This window comes from Melospiza georgiana, chromosome Z, assembly GCF_028018845.1.
Source record: "Melospiza georgiana isolate bMelGeo1 chromosome Z, bMelGeo1.pri, whole genome shotgun sequence".
NCBI lineage: Eukaryota > Metazoa > Chordata > Aves > Passeriformes > Passerellidae > Melospiza > Melospiza georgiana.
This window is the reverse complement of record NC_080465.1, coordinates 45,389,949-45,411,238: the sequence shown is the minus strand read 5'-3', so window position 1 is coordinate 45,411,238 and position 21,290 is coordinate 45,389,949. Positions and strand designations below refer to the sequence as shown.

Genomic DNA, 21,290 nt, shown 5'->3' with positions numbered 1-21,290 from the left:
GCCAGGAACTCAATGGACCGATTTTGTAGTGATTTTTAAGTGACTTTTTATAACATTTCACAGGAGAGTTTTCCACTTCCAGTTACAAACATGAGAGCTGTATACTTTTCACATCCTCTAAGTATGAGTGGAAGAGCTTAAAACATTCTTTGCATTTCAACTGTAATTAATTTTGTCTTGGTGATTCATTTGTCCAGAATACGGTTATGTGTCCTTTGATCCTGAGCACTGGAAGTTCCCTTCTTTCCTTGCTGAGCAAGATCTCAGCCATTCCTTATCTAGTCCAAATAATGGTTTCCAAAAAATAAGTATACTAGCAGTGTCTGAGTCTTACTCAATTTATTTGACTCTAAGCATTAGAGCCTGTATGTTCTGTGATTAATATGAATCCCTGTCCAGATCTCTTTCGTAAGATGTTAACTGATAACCCACAGAATATCTTAACTATGGAAGCTTCTTTTTGGGTAGGTTTTTCTTTAAAAAAACCTGTTACACTGTGGTCTTTAAATTATTGCTTGTACTCATTAGATCTGTTTTTGTAGAAGTATTAAACAAGTATTAATAAATGGAATATCTTTTGCCAAGTATTAAGAAATGGAATATCTTTCACCAGTGCTTGGCTGCAAACTGTATTCTGTGCTTGTATTTTCCAGCTTGGTGTTTCACTTGGTACTTTAGGGGCTATACCAGCAGCAGCATTGGATCCTAACATTACGGCACTGGGAGAAATACCACAACCACCAATTATGGGAAATGTGGATCCATCCAAAATTGATGAAATCAGGAGAACAGTCTATGTTGGAAACTTGAATTCTCAGGTAGCTTTTTATTGTTTCTATGTTGTGGAAATACTAACAGAAGGTGTGAAAATGTTATCTGTGAATTCTAATCTTACATATTAAAAGAGTTTCTGTTAGTTAATGGCAACATGAATTAAAACAAAACCCCCTAAATTTTTTTATTCATGATGTTTTGAATTTTGAAGGTTCATGTGCCAGTCAGATTAGACCAGGTGTTGTCAGAATACCAGAGAATCCACTGTAGATCATTTAAAGAAACCTACTTCTAATTGCGTGCTGATTAAATGTACAGTTTGCTTGTGTTAGATGTGCAGTCCTCAGAAGTCATGAGATGATGGTAGCTGTCCTCCACAGCACTGTGTAGTTGCTTAAGTACAGTAAGATGGAATGATGTGTCCTGCTGGAAGCTGCACAATTAGCATAAATGTCTTTCAATCAGAAGCTTGGTTTTTTGAACGATGGTCACATTAATTATTAAGCATTACATTTCGTAGTTTTTGGCTTCTGAAACAGCTACTGAGTGTAAAAATACTGTTGATTGTGATGAAATAAAACAGACTGGTAGCTAGAAGAAAGTAAAATCTAAATCCTTCAATATTGTGTGGATTTTTTTGCTTTAGTTGATCAAAAGTCACAATTAGTACCTTTGAAACGGGTATAAGGAAATTTCTTACCAGTTACTTCAGATTAGTTACCTAAAAAGTGGAAAATCCCATGTAAATTTCTTTTCTTTTTTTTCACCTAGATGAAGGACTAAGGGCTTGTGACTCTACTATTTAAAAGTGTAGAATATTCTTTCGATTAATGGAAGAAAGTATACACTTCTTTAAGACTTAAAATGTAACATTCCCAATGATGCTTTGTAATGATGCTGAGATATCATTCCAAAATTCTGTGGCTCTTAGACTACCCAATATATTGCATAATTTTCATTGTATAGTTTACTTCAGCTGAGCTCTTCAACTCTTTCCCAGACTACGACAGCAGATCAGCTGCTTGAATTCTTTAAGCAAGTTGGAGAAGTCAAATTTGTGCGAATGGCAGGTGATGAGACACAACCAACACGATTTGCTTTCGTGGAATTTGCAGACCAAAATTCTGTACCTCGAGCTCTTGCCTTTAATGGAGTTATGTTTGGGGATCGGCCACTGAAGTAAGAAATTAATTACCCATATTACTGTTGAATGAGACATTTCTTTTTATCATTATACACACATTTATAAATTATGTGTAGCAAAATGCTAATTTTTTTTCAGTATATGAACCTGTTGTTAACAAACCAAAACATTTTTATCAATTCCAGTTTCACGGTTTGGCATAAATTTCTCTCAATAGAATATGTATAGCATTGAGTAAAACACATTTATATTAATCTTGAGGTAGTGTAAGCTATAATAGTGAAAAAGATCTTTAAAGTCCATAGTACTAATTAAGTTGTCAGTATGATGTGTATGTACTTAGTAGGTATTAATGTGAAGATTTGATCTGAAATAGAGACTTCCTGGACTTCTAAAAATATTGTAACATAAGAATGCTCTGCTGCCTTTCTTTAAAAGTGGTAAGATTTCAAAGTAATAAAAGATGCTTTGGATACTTGGAACAAATGGGTGTTTTGCTAAACTTTTAAGTTTTTAATTTTATACAAAGTTGTTTCCTTACTTGTTTTTCATTTGCCCTGTTCAAACATTTAAGAATGAAAGGTTGTTATTTTTCTTTAATTTAGGATAAATCACTCCAATAATGCAATAGTGAAGCCACCTGAAATGACACCACAAGCTGCTGCCAAGGAGCTAGAAGAAGTGATGAAGAGAGTAAGGGAAGCTCAGTCTTTTATATCTGCTGCTATTGAGCCAGGTAGGTATATTGTGTTAATTAATAATTACTTGAACAGGTGCATTCTGTGTTTACCTTGGTACACATTTCAAGAGCATTTTCAGACACAAGAGATCAAAAGCTATTCAGTCAGTACATGTTGGGGAAAAAACCAAAATAATCAAAATTCTGTTCATGCATCTAAGCAGTGGCAGGAAGCTTTTTATGTCAATGTTTTCAAACATTGCAAATTTAGTACTAAATCCATACTTAATGATGGCACTTTTTAAGTTAAGAGCACTTGAAAACATTTAAAAGAATATGCTTTCTATTTTTTGTTGTCTTTTTAGCAGTCACTAGTGCCATAGTTTTATGATGAGCATGAGCTAGCTTGGTTCTGAAAGCTGTAATGTTATGGTTTCCTCATCTATAAGCAGCAAGTGAATTTGGTTTCTTTTTCATGATTCCTAAAGGCTGTATGCATCCTTAAAGCAAATGAGATCAGAGAATAAATCTGGGATAAATATTAACATATTGTAAAGGATTTCTTTTCATGGGGATTGTTTCCCTGTTAACACTGACATGTCAATTCAGGGAGGAATGTGGTGTTGTGTTGAGAGGTCAGACATTGCAGTGGTGATTTATGTTGGCTTAAACTGATTGCAAAACCACAGCATAAAAAAAATCTCAACTTTGTAAACTTTCTGCTTCTTCCCATCAGCAACTTTTTGCCATTCTTATTAACAAACCCAGATATTGTCTTGTGTTGGTATGATAGTGTGGAGTCTTGAGGGTTGTTTGGGGGAGAATATTTTCTATTGCGTTTTTTGTTTAAAAATAAAAACTCCAGCACTTTATCACTGTAAAGCAACAGAATAGCAATTAGGCTCTTAACTGTGGTGATATCACTGTTAAGGTTTCTATTGACTTTCTGGCCTTCAGTCAGACTTTTCAGCCTGTTCTGTTCTTCCTTTCCTCCTATGAAACAATGTGGAATAAAACATCAGTATTGTTACAGTGTTTGGAATATCTAAAAATACAGACAGTAATACGTATATTCTGTGCTTGTTTTCAAAATTATGCCCTCTAAATTTACTCTATTCTTCTCAAGTTATTAAAAAAATAAGAAGGTAATTATATTAAATAAATAGAGCAAAAGGAGGACGTGTTATGATCTTGTGCATTGTGGCAGCAACATAAATCCCACTCATAGTAGAGCTAGCTGTTTATAATTATCTGGTTTATGTGTACTGCTGCAGGATGGCTGCACTCAACGAGTATATGCAATGACTTTCTTGGATGTTTCTGAAGGATATTTGCAAAGGAGGAAGATGTGCAGAGAGTAGGCCCCTTGCAATATATGTGGTACATTCCACTTGTGCCAGATTGTTAACTGGGATCTTTAAATGTTCTGAGCTTACACTGCAAAGTGGTTTTTTCCTCTCAGAGTCTGGAAAGAGCAGTGAAAGAAAAGGCGGTCGATCTCGTTCCCATTCTCGTTCAGAATCCAGGTCTAGCTCAAAATCCCGATCTAGAAGGAAAAGATCACACTCAAAACACAGGTAGGTATGCTTTTTGTTTCAGACATATTGGGATTTTTTGGAAGATCATATTGGGATTTTTTGCAAGGTGCTGGTTACTGATATTTTTTAGTTATAGACAAGTGTTGCTGTAAAGATAATTAACTTGCACCCAGAAGATCAGCATAACCAGAAATTTTCTCTGAATAGATACTGTTTTCCTCTAAACCCTGAATGTTTATAGGATTACTTTCAGTTTAAACATTCTAGAAGGTACTTCCTGTGTCATGTAAAATGAGTTCTGTGGATTTTTGTACATTTTATGTTTTTGTGCATTAGACTGTGTAGCCAAATAACATTTTGTGACCTGTATTTTAGAGAGAAACCTGCATTTTGTGTATGAAGCATATAACTTACTGGTAACACCTGAGCAGATGGGTTGGCTGGTTTTTTGACTGGTTTTGGTATTGTTCTCAACTTCTAAGCATTGAGTTAATTTCGTCCTCTAAATGTTTTTAAAAAGCATATGGCAAAGGCTTCAGGGGCAGTTTCTCATTTTTCAAGTTTTGTTTGCTTTGCTAAATTTATTCAGTTCTGAAAAAGAAAATTATCAGATAATTCTTGAAGATTAGGGTTTTTTTCTGTGAATGAAACAGGCTTGTTCTGTGAGAATTATAAAGGCTTCCCAAAATGGTCCAGATTCTTTCAATGTCAGGAGTATATTCTGAGAACCTAGGTAAATAATTTAAAGGTATTTGGCTATGTTGAGGATGAAAAAAAATACCAAAATTTGGATTGTTATGTGATTGCTTACACTTTTAAAAGGTGGATGTTGTCCATATTGCAGCAGCACCTCTGAGACATCCTTTCATTCATGTCTTCAAACAAGACTGCTAGGATACTTTTAAATTCAGAAAATCTGGTGAGAGGGAGTTATCATCAATTATACTATCAAGTAAATGTGATACAAGTGCAGTCTTCAATTTTGCAACAGCAGGGAACCACAGCAAGTGTTCTCTAGTGACTTCAAAATGTCAGGTGCCTTTTTAATGCAGGAAGGACCCTTTGGTCACTTCCTTATTGCTTACTGCTATGTCCATAACTGAAGGCATAACTGAAAAACAAACTGGTTTTTGTTCAACAGTGCAGTCATTTCAGTATTATCTTGTATTGGCACAAACCAAGTGAAATTCTAGAAGATAAGCTTTTCTTGCTTTAAATGTGGAAAACCTGTTCCTTAAACAAATGATAATTATTATATTTTACTATGTTATGTTAAATTGTGTAATATTGCCACTGCCACTTTTGAGAACATGCTGAAAAAAAGCCAATCTGACTTGTTGAAGCAGCTTTATCCATAAAAATAATCTATCCTTACTGCTTCCCTGTTTCACTGTTTTATATGACATCATTTTCATCTCTGTGACATAAAATTTATTGAAGGTTATGCTTTGATTCACATAATTTGCAGTGCAATAAATTGCACTTGCAGTTGATTTGTATTTCTCTGCTGATAAGGAGAACAAAGCTGTAGCTAAAAAATGGCATTCTCTCTTCTTGGTATATTTTACTGATGCCATTTGGAACTACCTAAAAACAGAGGCCAGACAAACTTAAGGGAATAAAAAGCAGTTACATTTATTGAAGGACCTCGACATACACTTAGGGCAGACAAAGCCCTCCCCAGGGGCTACACCCAAAGTGGACCCAAAGCAGGTCATTGGTTTTCACACTTTTATAAGTTTGGTTTATTTGCATATTGGGGATTAATCTTTCAATTACAGCTTCAAATAATGAAGTAATTTACCCCAAGTTTGCTTTCCCCCTAACTCACTCTTGTTTACATTTCTCGGGGCCTGAGAAAGTAAGGTGTCCTTGACTCCCAGGCCTGGAGGGGAGTTGCTTTGTCTGATCAAAATGGGAGAACAGTAGCTAACACTCTATATGGAGTTATTTAACTAAGGAATTGCAGGATTACAAATGTGTGAAAAATATAACAGCTAAAATCCTGAGGCATCATTCAACTCTGTGTCTTGAGCTGTGGAAGGTAGGTGCGGTTGTTACTTTTTGTACTTCACAGTTCTTCAGGTTTTATTCAGTAATATATGTGCTCCTTCTCTCTCTGGTAATTTAAACTTTGTGGTGCCTTGTGAAGCGAAGTATCCAGTGATGTGGTTTTCTGAAACTTAACATGCAAATACAGCTTTTTATTTTTGTTTCCCTGGGGAAAAGGGTCTTCCAGAAATTAGGGAGTATTTTGGAAAAACAATTTCAAGTGCTGTTCATCAAATCTGCATAAGACTTTTTTTAAAAATCACAGTATCTACACTTTAATTACAACTGAAATCCATGCTAACAGATCCTTTTATGTGGAAGGGTAACTTGACTTTATGAATTTAAATTACAAGGATGGATAACAGAGCAAGAAGAGATTGTTGCAGCCAAAGTCCTCTTTCTTTGATGACTCAGACTTCAGAAAGTGCCTGGGCCTGGAAAGGAAATTAAATGTAATTTATTATTACAATCTGCTGCAAATTGCCAATCAGATTTTATACAGTGTCATTTTGTAAAGACAGCTGTTGTAAATTGTAGTAACTTCTATTTTCTGGATTCATGGAGATTATTACGAAACACTGGTATAACTTAAATGGCTTCAAAGCGCAGCATGTTACATATGATGAAGCATAAAGTATCCATGTTTACAAAAACATTTGCTGACAGTATGTTATTACGGTGTCATTCTTGAAGGTGCCAGATAAGAATTTGTGGTGACACAACAAATGTATACCGTCGTGTTGTTGGTTGACTTAATTTGTTTGAAGTTTTCATATTAAATTATTTTTCTTCTGGTATTCTTCATTTAGAAGTAGATCTGGCAATAGATCTCTCTCAAGACACAAGGACAGGCGCAGATCCCGAAGTCCTCTGAAAAAACGGTCTAGATCTACAGAAAGAAGGAAATCAAGAAGCCGCTCTCGTTCTCGGTGAGTTCTGTTCCACAGCATGGTATTGTCAGCTCAAAATACAGTTTTTGAAAAAAAATAAAAATTAACAAACCTTTTAGGTTACCATAAAGGGTGGAATTTCATCTGTGAGACAAAAAGACAGAAAGTAAATTTTAATACTGAGTATAGTGGTCTTGACTATGATAGTTAACTATCTTTCTTGTAGCCTGTAGGGGGCCTCCAGGGGTTAAATGATCACGCTGAGGCACCTGAACTTCGATAGTCTCATCTACATTTGACTGAAAAGAAAATTTTGTCAGACTACAACCAATAATTAAGGAATATCCTGTGTAGCTTGTGAACCCACTAAAAAATTGATAGTGCTTGTTTGATATGTATCTGTTGAGAAGGTTGAATTCAGTCTGACCTTGATCCTGTATTGTGAGAACGTGTAAAAAGTTCTTGTGCATAACCTTTTATTTTCATCTTTGACTTTTCTCATATTAACAGCAGGAACAAATGCATATGTCGATTGTATGACATATATGTTTCAGGATGTGTGTATATTTATCTAGTTTATTAGTTTTTATGTCTCATAATCTAATTATTAGACTGTGACATTTAAACAAGATCATAGTGTAATTTTTTTAGGGATGAAGTAGTGAATTAAGCTCAAACCAAAAGTGCCTGTGTAAATAGCTTCATGAATAGAAGTCTTGGTGCATTCTTGGTTTCATTTCTGTAATTCCCCTGATTTATTCAAAGGGAGATTTGTACTTAGGTTGTGCAGCTGCCTCTTGTTGTAGGAGGTAAGTTTTGTGGGCAAGAGAGCTGCAAATGTGTGGACCTGTGTGGAAACAAAACTAGATTGCATAGCTGACTGAGTTTTATTATGGATCCTTTTTATTCTCTGTTTCTGCTTTCTGGAGCTTCTTGAGTCTGCTCACTGGAAGGGTGAAGTTCAGTGAAATCTCTTATAAATTAGCTAGAAGACATTTCTTGGGAGGCTGTAATGCTGGTATTATCAGGACTCTGTGCTGTTTCATCTTTGTGATGTTACATTCCATCTCTGAGACTTCTAATGAAGTACTTGACAGAACCTGATGGGAATCAAAGTTGTCAGTCTGTAGAGCATACAACAATCTGCTGTTAATTTGCAGTTGAGGAGGAGATACAGCAAAACATCACTTCAGTTGGAGGAAAGTTTGAGTGCTTTGGATCTTTCATGTGTGAAGGAGTCTCTTTTAGAATCTGTAAAAATCTAGAATAGATACCAATATCAGGTAACTTCTGTCAGTCTGGTTCTTCTTGACACAATAAGGCATGCTAATCAATTTTTCCTCTACCTCTTTCTCCTGTTTCTCTCTCCGAACAATTGTTCTTTCATTATGTGTCTCTGTACTAGAGGGAAAAGAGGGAGTCTTGCATTTTCAAAGTCCTGTACTAAAATGTTGTTATTAACCAACCAAAGTTGTTAGCTAATTAGTTTTTGTTTGACTTGATAACTTGAACATCAGATGGAATTTTCCTCACTGTCCTTTTAATGAACATCTGTCGTACTTCCTGTCCCAAAGAAGCTATTTTCCTTTCTTCTGTTTTTACTGTATTAGCGGTTTTTAGTAATTCTCAGATTCCTAGTGACATTACAGATGGTTGAATTGTCTTGATTAATTTTTGATCTTACATTTGCCTTGTAAGGTAATCTGGTGACATTTTGTCCATGTTTTCTTTTTATTCCTATGTATTAAGTGGTGTTGGAATTGCCAAGCAGTTAAAGGATATCTGTGTGAGAGAAAACTGTAGAATATGAAGACTTCTGTCAGTTAGCTGTCATTATTCATTTGGCAATGATTAATCTGAAGGCCGTTTTATGTGGATACATTTTTAGTAAAGAGTGGATTTACAGATTGTAGAGTTTGTCTCACTCCTGACAAAATACAGAAAATATATGTATGTGTAATTACATAACTGAGGTGAACGGACACATTCTCTCCAGAGTGATGATAGTAGCATCACTTGGAAGATAGTAGTTTGGTTTGGTTGTGGCTTCCCCTCCTCCAGTTCGGTTTCCAAATTTTTCCTAGCTGTATATAGCTGTTTATTTCCTAGCTATATATAGCTTTCTCTTATTGTGAACAGGGGTGAAAAATTAAAACATTGAAGAATTACTATTTTTTAGCAGAGATGTGCACTTTATCTTGATGTATATTTAAAAGTTAGTTATAATTTTAATTGGAAAGTTCAAAGATGAATTAATGGGTTTGTGTTTGGCTTTTCACAGGGACAAGAAAAGAGACAAAGAAAAGATCAAAGAAAAAGAAAAGGCCAAAGAAAAAGAGAAAGACAGAGACCGAGACAAGGAGAAGGATAGGGATCGAGACAAAGATAGGGAAAGAGAGCGAGATAAAGAGAGAAATAGGGAGAAGGACAAGGAGAGAGATAAAGAGCGAAGCAAAGACAGAGAGAGAGCCCGAGACAAAGACAGGGACAAGGATAAAGATAGGGACAAGGAAAAGGAAAAAGATAAAGATAAGGAAAAAGACAAGGAAGAGGTAGATCCTAACAAAGAAAAAGAAGATACTGAGAAAGAAGGAGAGAAGGACAGAGAGAAGATTAAGGACAAGGAGGGAGATAAGGACAAAGGAGGGGACAAAGAAAAGGACAGAGACAAAGAGAAAGATGGGGATAAGGAGAAGGAGCGAGAAAAAGAGAGAGATGATAAAAAGAAGAAAGATAAGAGATCCAGAACACCCCCGAGAAGCTATAGCTCTTCAAGAAGATCTCGTAGCTCCAGCAGGTTTGTTTAGAATTTTTCATACTTTTTTTTTTTTTGACTTTTCAGATCAGTGAGACACCATCCTAACTTTTATGTATTGATGTCACCATAGCTCTTACTAAATAAATTTGTATTATTTCTGTTTTGTAGATTTTCCTTTCAAGTAACATCTGTTATAAGAAGCTCTATATGATGCCTGATATAACAGAGTTTCTTGTTGGGCTGCTGGTTCTTGACTTTTGCATAACCATATTGTATAAACTTTGTGGACAGTAATGAGATTATTTTTGTATGTATATTTATGTTACAGACAGCCAATAGTTCTGACCAGCATCACATGCATTATCTTTGCCCTGATGAAAGTTTGAGTCGCTGTTACATAGTTCTTTCATTACTTACTTACTGCAGCATTTTGGTCTGTAGATCTTGCAAACAGTTGTTTTCTAATACTGCCGCTCTGACTGGATGGCTGAACTGCAGGAAGCAAGCGTGTAGGTTGGCTGGCTAGCCTTGGGAGAGACAGATACATTGTTTATCTGATGGCCAGGTGTAAGTTAAAAGTAACATTCCTTTACACTGCTGACAATAAGCAGGAAAACAAAGTTGATGTGGCTGTTGGTTTTGGCTCTGAGGGGAGCTTAACTAGCGGGAAGTCTGGATAAATTTGTTACAGCAGAAGAAGGCTGTGAGATTATAAACAATCTCTGTAAGCAAGCTCAGGCATATTCTAAAAGCAGCTAAGTTAAGTTTAGAAGCATTGGTGGATAAAGTCCTCAGTATTACATCAGAAATTAGGGAGTTCAGTAGTATTGTACCAGATTTAAACAGCAAACTATATCTGTAGCCTTGAGATAATGAAATGCTGAACAAATTGGACAAGTTCTACCTATTGTAATAGTTTCACTAGACAAAAGCAGAGCTCCTCTAGTCCTCGAAATTCATTAGTTCAGGGTTCATGGAAGGCAAAAAAAGGGTGTAATGGTTTCTGAACATTGTGTTTGTGTCATGAGGTTTATGGCAAAATATTGTTTCTTCATTAAGCATATGCAGCTTCCTATTTAAATGAGTGGAAGACCCACATAGAGATACTTCTGTCAGCTTTGAAACCATTTGTTTCAATCCATAGGCCTCAGAGTTTTGAATTGGATAAATGCATAAAAATATGTAAGAGTTTCACAATATGTATGTTATATAGGAGCCTTGGTGGAAAACCAGGCTCCACTGCCAAATAGTAGGTGTAGTTAGATGGGTGTTACCAAAACCTCATGTTTTAGTTTGCAATAATTTTGCTCCCCCTTAGGAATCTTACTAGTTAAGAAAGTGCTGTGGGAAGGCTCCAATGTCATGTACTTGAGTAAGGAATTCTTAAGAAAATTAATGCATTTCTTCTAGTGCAGTCAAAGTACAAAACTTTTCTTTGATATAATACGGATATTAAACAAGGGTAGTGTTCTTTTGAAGCTGGACACTTTTTATTATGGATTTACAATTTTTTTTTCAGATATAACTATCCTTGGAGCATCAGTGCAGAGGCCAATACTGGTGAATGTTGTTCTCAGGAGCTTAGACAGTGGGACAGAGTGCATCCTCTGTAGCTTTGCAAACAACAAAGAACGAGCTGTGGGGGGAGGCTGATCTGCCATTAGAGAAACTTTAGCAGATGGGAGAAATGGACTAATAGTCATCTCATGGACTTGAACAAAGAGAAAGGACAAGTCCTACACCCAGGCAGGAATAATGCCGTTGCACGAATATGGCATGGGGACTTGCTGGCTACCAGGTCCTTGCAGTCAAGGAAACCAGCAATGTTGTGAGTAGGTCAAGAGAGGTAATTCTTTCCCTCTCCTGGTAAGGACACAGTTAGAATCTTTTTCTGGGCTTCCCATTACAAGACACGTTCTGATGTACTGGAGTGAGTCCCGTGAAGGGCCATGAAGCTGATAAAGGACTTGGAGCTTCCTTCATACAGGGGAATACTGAGCAATCTGGGATTATTTAGCCTGGAAAAGAGAAAGCTGAGGAGCATCTCACCAATATATATGAATATCTGATAAGAGCACAAAGACAGCCAGCAGAGGCCTGTGACAATTAAGAGGTGACAGGCACATATTGAGCTATGGGAAATAAAGGGGGTTTTTTTTTCTAGTGTTGAAATTATGGTTTTGCTTGGCAGACTGGAACCAGTTACCTTAAGGGATTGTCTATTCCAACCAAAAATCTGACTGGATATGGCCCTGAATAATGTACTCTGATTGACCCTCTTGTAAGGTGGGGAAGGGATCATTTGGACTTAGTGATCTTCAGATGCTTCTTCCAACCTCAGTAATGTCATTGCTCTCTGACAAGCAATTCTGAGTAGGTTGGGTTACATGAGGGGTCTTTGGTGGTGGACATTGCATAGTTGAAATGATTGCAGACCTTTCCAGTGAAGATCATTTAACAGATAGGTATTTCAGTTGCCTGAATTTCAGTACAGCAGTTGACTGCTGATCATGCAAAATGTGAAATATAAGTGTAAACATAAAATATTGGGCAAATAGTCAACTTTTTGGAGAAGAGGTGAAGGTGGAATAGGACTTACAGGACCTTCCAACAACTAGATGGCAGCTGACCTTGCTTTGCTGACTTGCTTTGGTCACAGGTACTGGAAATAAGATGGTTATTTGTGATTCCTGGCTGAAAAAAGAAACAGACCCGGGGAAGTGAAATCAATTGGAAAAGGAGCTGTCTTACAGGCTAGCAGAGCCAGTAGCACCAGATGACATGCAGAATTTTATTTCCATTTATAATTAAGAGACACAGGATCACTATAAAAGTATTCAGAACTTGGTTTTCTTAAATTTTGCTGTTGGTATTGTGTAAGGCATTTAATTAAATGGGTGCACAAAAATCTTTTAATGTGCAAATGTAATAGAGATGGGATCAGATGCAGTGAGAGACGGTTATGATTCTTCAGCTTGAAATAAGAAGAGCAGAAACTGCAAATAAAACTAATTGAATAAGCAGTTTCTACTTCTGACACAATTGCTGAAGTAACTTGATTTGCAGGTATGTATGCTAGAAAGCAAAATTAAGTGAGAATGTATTCAGTATAGCTGAAGTAACAGCACTGAGAGAATAATCAATTTTCCGTGTCCTCAATTAAATAAAGGTGATGATCAATGTGGAGATGTTCAAAATGCATGTTAACTAGTGAACAGCTGATTAGTGACTGAGATTGACTACATTAATTTGAGGCTATTTTATATTTTTAGTTTATTAAAGATAAATTAAAAGCTTGCTGAACAAAATACTTTGGAAATCTTGTCCTCTGCAGCTTCAGGAGGTCACTCTATTGGTTTTGATTAAAAGAGAGTTAAATTTCTTCTAGCAGCTGGTACAGTGCTGGAGTTTTCCTTTTTCTCCTGCTTATTCTCCTCCCCTGGTGGGGTGGAGCTAAGGAGGTTGATGGGCAAAGGGGGCAAAAGAAGGCAGAGAATGAGCAAATGCCACTCAGGATTTAGTTGTCATCTGGGGTTAAACCATGACAATTCTTTTTTGACTTCTTTTGCTTCCTCAGCAGTCTCTTCCTTGTTCAACTTTGTCGTGCTCTGCCAGGCTCTGTTTTGAGAGTTTAGGAAAGAACATGTTAGTAATTGCAAAAAAATAAAATAATTATACTAACTAATAATTATAATGGAGAGGACAGAGAGGGAGAAAGTCCAAGAGAAGCAAGTGATGCACTACACAACCACTCACCCCTCACTGACCTTTGGCCATGGGGTTAGCTCTCCTGGCCATGCTTCCTCACAGTGTCTTGCGTACCTATTTGCTCGCAGAGCATGGGAAACAATGTCCTTTATTTTAGGATAAGTAGCAACTAAAACATCAGTGTATTATCAACATAATTCTCATATTGAATCCAAAACACAGCACTGTTCCAGTTACTAGAAGGAAAGTTATCCTGGCTGAAATCAGGACAGTCACAGTAGATGCTATATGGAGTATCACTGTATGGATTGGTACTGTGATAGGTCAGAGTATCAGTCCATATTGTGATACTGACTGTAATTTAAGTGTCCTTTTGTTACTTATCTAATAAGTGTTGATTTCTTGCCTTTTCTAGATATTGAAGATTTAAATATTCACAAATTGCAAAAGCTATTTTGTTTAAAAATAAATGTGCTGTATCTAGAAGTTTTAAACTTTACTTTTTTTCTTCAGTTGTTCTTCCAGTCTGCTTTTCCCGCTTTACAAAGAGTTGACAGGAAAAAAGTAGTCTTATTTTGACAGATGGCCTCTGTGTTTATGTTAAATGAAGTTGTACTGATTCAGTTTTTTGCTTTAATTTAACATGTCCCTCAGTATAAATGGCCAGTTATTTAATGGTTTGCTGTATTCAAGATCAGACTCCATAATGGCAACTTGAGAAACTCCATTTATCTATGTATAACAGTTGCTTTGTAAAACACTTCAAGCTCTTCCCTGTGTTACAGAATGATGACATTCTGTTTGCTAAGCAAGGACCACTAGAGAAACAATAGATTTTATTTATTCTGACTTTGACAACAGCTTGGGCTTCACTTTGCACTGTTTTCTTCCAAACCAACTAATTCTAGCTTATACAGTTACTGAAGTTGCAATGATCTTCAGATTGTAATGTTACCTTCTGAATTTCATATTGCTCAAGTTATACGTTTTGTCTTAATAAGGCTCCTCATTTAATTGAGTTACTTTCCTGACTGAAGAAACTCTTAACTGATACAGTGTTACTGACTTCACTGTGTTTTCATTGTTATCAAGCATATAAGAATTTAAAAAAAAAAATTTAAAGGGTGAATCTTTTTTTCTTACATTGGCCTTGCCTTTACCACTAAACTGAAGCATACAAAATTTTTTTTTTTGTTTGTACAGTTAATATTTTGTTGGTAATATAGACTGACAAATTCAGTAGATATGTTTAGATCATTGTAAGAACTTTCTCTTTTTTTCTCCTTTGAATTTATTATCTTTGTGTTTTGATGATACTGAATTTCTTGGTCCCATAGAGAAAGGCGTAAGAGGAAGAGCAGAAGTCCCTCCAAATCTCCTAAAACATCAAAAACAGCAAAAAGAAAGTCTTCACGAACTCCTTCTCCAAGAAGGTCAGTTTGATGTAAACGCAGAAGTTAATGATTAGTAAAGATGGAAGAATTAGTAGCAATTTCACTGTTTTACTGCCTCTGCAGTAATGATTTCAGATTATTTCAGTTGGTCAGTATGATTCAGTTTTAATTTAAAACTAAGTCAAAATTTTAACCAATTTGAGCTCTTGTGTTCTTTCAGTGGCATAATTTCAAATCAATCAGCATTGCAGATTTCTTCAAATCAATAAAATTTCTTTCAGCTGGTACAGATTAAATTGCTTTTTGCTTTGCAGATACAGTGTGTGGTGGTCATATCAAATGTTTAACTCTCTTCAGCCAAAAAAAATGCCGTATTCTTTGCAAAGGGATTTTTGGTTAAATTTTGGGAGGTTTTTTGAAAGTCCGTGCTGGGTGTTTAGTTTGCAGTCAAATGCTTTTTCTTGGATCAAATCCTAATTTGAATAAAAAATTTCTGAAACAGAAACAAGAAAGAAAAAAAAAGAGAAAGAGATACAAATAATGAAAGAAGAGAAAGAGAACGCTCTACTTCTAAGAAAAAAAGTAGTAAAGAAAAAGATGGAAAGGAGAAATCTGACAAAAGTACCACTACTTTGAAGGTAAGTTTGTGTGACCAAGTGATCAACAGAATGAAGTGGTATTGCAATGTACTGCAGTGAAGCCATTACTGAAATACTCTCTCTGCTTTTTCTCATTTTACTGATTTCTTCTATTTCTTCTGTTCCTTACCAAATTAGTGCTGCTTGAGTTCAGTATTAGCTAGTTGGCGTTAATAGGCCAGTTTAAGTGTACATATCTGATCTTCAGTTGACCTGTAGGAGTTCATCTGCTTGGGTTACAGAAACACCTTGTTTCTCTTTTGTGTTGTGTGCCCTATGTTAGGACTTGCTTGGCTTCCTACTTTGAGGAGCAGGCAGATTATTGACTAACAGGCAGTATTCAGGGGTGGCTTGACTGTGAAACTGAAAAGATTACTTCTAAAATAAACTCATTGAATTGGTCCTGGTCTGTGCATTGGATTCTATAGCAGTAAATTTGAAGAGTTTTGAGAGAGTGGTATAGGATTTCCCCTACAAAATAGAAAGTACTGCAATTAAGAAAAGAAATAGAAATATCTTCAGATTGTTTACTCTTAGTATTTAAATAGCAGCACACCTTTAAAGAGTAGTTAGTTGTGCTCAGAATTACTCAGCTATTACAACACAGCTGGTTTAGGTGACTGTTCAAATGCTTGAGGAAGTATCTTACCCAAGAACTCTAAAAATGCATCAGACACCTGACAAAAAATGAGAAAGAAAAAATGCAGTCCCTTTCTACTGAAAAAATGTTAGTGAAATTTCTGGAACTGCTTCTCATACTTTCCATGATGCTGCTTGTTCTGTAACTTTATATATGAGTTAATTTTAGTTAAGAAAGACAGATCATTCTGTGGCATAGTTTCTTGGGTGATGGGTTGTTACAAGTGCCGAACTTCAGCCGTATGAAAAAGTGTATTTTAAAAAAAGGTGGTGGGGCAAAGAAGCTCACACCTCTATTTTAAAATTTGCAGACACAAGATACACATGCAAAAATTTAAACAATAAAATTAATGAGAGTTGGTTTGAAGTCCTAGCCTGTAATGCTAAGAATATTATTTTGTTGTCAAATAATTTTATCTTTGGTAGGACAAAGATAACAGTAACGAAGATCAGAATTCAGAAACTGACAAGGAAGTAGACAACAGAGATACACAAAGGACAGATGAAGTCAAGCTACAACAGAACGGAAATTGTCAACCAAACGAAGAAAATCTCTCAATTAAAATGGAAAAGGTTTAAAGCAAAGAATGGACTTCTAATTCAACTAAGGAATGAAATCCAAAGCATTTTATTTCCCAGAACGAGGAAGAAAATGTCAAAGCAATCAACCTGAACGTGTTGATAGTACTAGTAGCTCCTCCAGTTCATGTGATAGCTTTGTTGTCTTCTTGCTGTAAAGCAACAGGGCACTGACCAGTAGTTAATACCATGAAAAGGCAGATGCCATCAGAACTATTCATCTCTGAAAATCCATGCATTTCCATGATGGCTGTACTTGTAAAATGATTTATGTTAAGTTTTGCTATAAGCTGTTACAAATAACTAGAAACTGAAAGGTGTAAACCTGTACTTCCCAAAAAAAGCTGAAGATATGCATTGAAGGTTGTTTAAAATACTGCTTGTTGATGACTTTTGTATTGTTTTGCCCTGTAGGTTAAAAAATCCACAAAAACTTCAATGTGTGCTGTTTGATGTGCTTGAAAATGGTGCATAAATATACGCACTTCCTTTCCTTGTAAATGACAACTGTAGGGAAAGGGGGTTTAAGCATAAACATGGTTTTACTGTTCTTATGTTAAATACTCACAGATTAGTATGTTTTTCATTTGCTCACTGCTTGAGATTCTTAGGGTTTATTATTTGAAATAATTTCTTACTAATATCCCTGAAATTAATATTTCTTTAAAGTATTTGAGCAATGCATGTGCTTTTTCTGTTCCTAGAAGGAACATTGCCATGTTATAGATATTAGGTTAGCTTACAGGGTTATTTTGGGGTTGTTTTCTTGTTTTCTTTGTCCGTAGAGAAGTGAGCACATCTCTATGATTATACCAGAACTTATAGCTTTGTTTTGCAATGTACTGCAGTGTGTCTGTTCAGCTGAAAATAGTACAGGTGCCATTAAGAAAATAAATTTTTCCTTTTTGTTGAAAAAATATGGGAGCACAAGCAGAAGCTTTAGTGCCTTCTTAAAATGTGGTATTTTCTAGAAATGTATATGTGCTGTTACACATTTTTAGTTAAATCTTATATGATCTCTCTTGCTACTTTGCCACCACCATACTGTAGACAAAAATGCAAGTGACTTGCCAGAATGGTTGTTTGATTCACTTGTTAAAATAGTGAAGCTCCATTTTACTTTTATTTTTTATTCTTAGAAGAGATTTATAAATAAGAGAAAAGATGTAATTTGGGGACCACCACTGTACAAAAGTAGTAGCTGAATACAAAGTGTGCTCTGATCACCTGCATCAAAGAAAGCTCTTAAGACATATAACATACATTTGGATGGCCTTAATTGTTACCTCTCTGTTATTTTCGCTGATACCTGTTGGGCAATGTAAAAGGAATGTCTTGCTAAGAAATGGGGGATAAATACTTTGAGGAAGAAGGTTCTAATTTCACAGGGCTTACATAGTAGATATTCTTTTATCATTTTTTGTGGAGAAAGCATGCAAGAAAATCACAAAAGAAGTGGTTTTGTCTTGGCAAAACATAGCTTTTGTTCTTTGAAGTAATTTAATTGGTTATATGAGATTTCTGATAAGTTACACTTTAAAGATGTAATTATAGCTAAAATTGCATAGATTATTTTTACTACAACTTAATGCAATCAAATTATTAATTGCCTTACCTCATAGGAAGTGTTATTTCATTCAGTTAAAATAAAAAACTAAGTGTATTGGCTATTTGCTTTCTACTTGTTTTACTTTTGCTCCGCATAGTTAGTTTTTGCAGTGGAAGGGAAGCGTATTATAGGAAGGAAAACTTTGCCCAACTCCTAAGGTAATGAAATCCATTTTGATTGTGAAGCTGCTTAATCACTCATTTTCTATAAGATTTAATGTTCTTGCCACTGTGTACATTTAAGACAACAGAAAATGCTTTACCATGTAAAGTATGGAACAGCCATTTTTGTGATGTTTAAGCCACATGCTGTTGGCTGGTAAACAGCTAATTCTGATAAAAGAATAAAAAATCGTATGCTTACAGGAAGACTGTGAAAGATTGTGTCTTGCAACAACAGCTGTCTTATTTATGATGTGTAAGTAGCATAGAGCAAAGAGATTGTTTGTATACTTGTTATCTTTGGTACCATTTCACTAATAAAGTAAGTATTTTAGAGGGATGTTTCTGCTGGTACATATTTATTAAAGGATTATTTTTAGACCATCTGGATTTACTCATAGAGCTTCTTTCATTTTAAATGTGGATATTAGTGAAAACATATTTATTATTTATGTTTTCTTTGAAAAGCTAAATTTCTCTGTTGGGAAGAACTAGAATTCTTTAAGTGTATCATGTTTTAGCTGGTATTAGTTTGGTTTCTTGAGTTTTTTAATCCTGAAATAGCATAATTCTATGATGTATCAGTTATAAAATATTTAAAGGATTGTGTACGCTTAGCTAAGAAACATGCCTTTGGAAGTTAATAGTTATGGATGGCAGCCTTAACTTACTTAGTAGCTTATCACCTGTGTGAGGCTGTATGCAGCACATTGTTATTTGTATATTAATTATGGTTCCCTTACAAAAGGTATCTTGGGATTTTTAAGGTTTTTGTTCACCTGGTTTTGTTGATTTGTTTTTTTGTTGAGGAAAAAAAATAACCAAAGCAACCAGCCACCAAACACACATTTCTTCCCCTCCTCAAGTCATATTTTTTTTGCAAATACTTTGCAAGATACTTTTTATTTTCTGGTTTTGTTTTGTAAATACTCTGCAGATCTGTGAGGTAGTTCATCTATCCATGATCTGTCCATCTTACCAGGTGTTCCTAAAAAGCCACCCCTGGAGAACTATTAGTCTATATAATGCTTATCTCTGTGGAGGGTAGCTCACTTACAAACTGGTAACATAGCACAGTAATAAAGTTTCAGCTTGCTCCTGCAGGACTGAGTGCATCATCCACTGAATGTGTTCATCTTCCATGGGAAGTCCATTGCATTCATTATTTTAAGAAGTTTGTGTGCTCAGCTGCTGTGTCAGATCATCTGTTTTGCACTTTGTAAATGGGATTAACTTGGGTAGAGGTTTTGAGAAGTGTGGTTTATGGTAGCTATATTGTTTTACATGTAGTTTAATCTGAATCAGCACTTACTTGAAAATGTGAATTGCTCAGAAGAATGAGTAATTATATATTGCCATTTTGCTAAGATCACATAAAGCACATAAGCATAAATATTCATTAGTGTCCATAGCTATTTTCCAAGAGGGTTCTGGATTGCATTCTGAAAAAAGAAGGTAGCAGAAGAGAATTTGGTGGATCAAACAGGATGTCAAGCTCCAAATAGAGGTGGTTTGTGGTTTAGATGATTTCATCAAAGTCAATGGATTTAGAGGTATGAGGCATAGAATTTTGTTTACAAACTCCAATAGTAGTATGGTATGTAAAGGATTTTTAGTTTTCATATGTGGAAATTGGGGATAAGGGATTATAAAAGCACTCGGTTAGAAACTAGAAGTATCTGAAGAATACTTGGGAAATACGTGAGATGTGGGTTTTGACTAATAGGTTATCACCTGCTAATTTTTTATGGGAGTTTCAGATAGATACATCTGAACTAGCCTTATGTTATCTGGCTGACAGCAGCCTATGTCCAGCTTGGATTCTGAAATGAGCTGTGGACACTTCAGTGCTGTTTGCTCCTAGAGGAAGTTAAATTCATAGTCTGTAGCATGCTTTGCATTGCGTACTAGTGTTTAAAGCAATAACCTGAAATTATGTTGAAACTCTTCAGATGTGTTACGTAGTAGCTTCTCTCTTTTGCTCTTAGCTTGTACTGCTATCTTGTAATAGTTATTAATTTAGGGAAGTAAGTAAGTTTTGTTGTTGTTCCAAGGAAAAGATAATAAATCCTGCTATGTGTGTTATAAATTATTGTATATGTATTGCCAGTTCTTATTTTTCATTGATGAGTGTGACCCTTGCAAACAGTAATGCTATAATGGTATGTATATTGCCTACTTCTAGGTCTGAAGCATCTCTGAATCACTTTTAGTGAAAGAAGATCAGAGTTCATGTATTGTTAGAGGGATAAAAAAATCCAGACACAATAATTTTGGATTTTGTAAATGTCAGTGTGATAATGGCATTGCAGTGGTAAAATAGTCTTAAAGATGTGAAATCTGAATCATTATCTGGGACATATGCTGCTTGGTAATTTCCATTTTATAGCAATCAAATGTCACTTTTGATGTTACCATAATTTTGAAAGTGAAAATTGGACTTAGTGTCAAATGCTGAAATTTATAAATGGCTAAAATCATGTCAATCAGTAGACAGTTCAGAGAGATGTAGTTTTCTCACCAGAGACTGGAGTGTGGAGAATTGAATATATGTAGATATCATTAAGTGCTAGAGCCTAAAGAGAATCTGAAATTTAATTTTGTTTGCTAATACATAAACAAGTTTTCTGCTTGTAGTTTAGCTTTATTTTTATATGTTGAAAAGTGTAATTAAAATTATATTGAAAACTAAAAGCACTGTACAAAAGGATTTTTTTTTAATGTAAG

At 35.4% G+C, this 21,290-nt stretch overlaps 1 protein-coding gene across 3 annotated transcripts in view; it reads left to right on the top strand.

Moving 5' to 3' along the window:
* SREK1 (splicing regulatory glutamic acid and lysine rich protein 1) overlaps nucleotides 1-18,948 on the top strand; it is a 32,978-nt gene extending 14,030 nt beyond the window's left edge. For all 3 annotated transcript variants that reach the window (XM_058044460.1, XM_058044463.1, XM_058044461.1), the window contains 9 exons: nucleotides 654-818; nucleotides 1,775-1,953; nucleotides 2,524-2,654; nucleotides 4,060-4,174; nucleotides 6,997-7,116; nucleotides 9,359-9,874; nucleotides 14,881-14,976; nucleotides 15,440-15,575; nucleotides 16,641-18,948. In XM_058044460.1, the coding sequence (XP_057900443.1) occupies nucleotides 654-818; nucleotides 1,775-1,953; nucleotides 2,524-2,654; nucleotides 4,060-4,174; nucleotides 6,997-7,116; nucleotides 9,359-9,874; nucleotides 14,881-14,976; nucleotides 15,440-15,575; nucleotides 16,641-16,793 (1,611 nt within the window). In that variant the 3' untranslated portion in view covers nucleotides 16,794-18,948. The remainder of the gene's footprint in view (nucleotides 1-653; nucleotides 819-1,774; nucleotides 1,954-2,523; nucleotides 2,655-4,059; nucleotides 4,175-6,996; nucleotides 7,117-9,358; nucleotides 9,875-14,880; nucleotides 14,977-15,439; nucleotides 15,576-16,640) is intronic.
* Nucleotides 18,949-21,290: the final 2,342 nt, after the last annotated feature.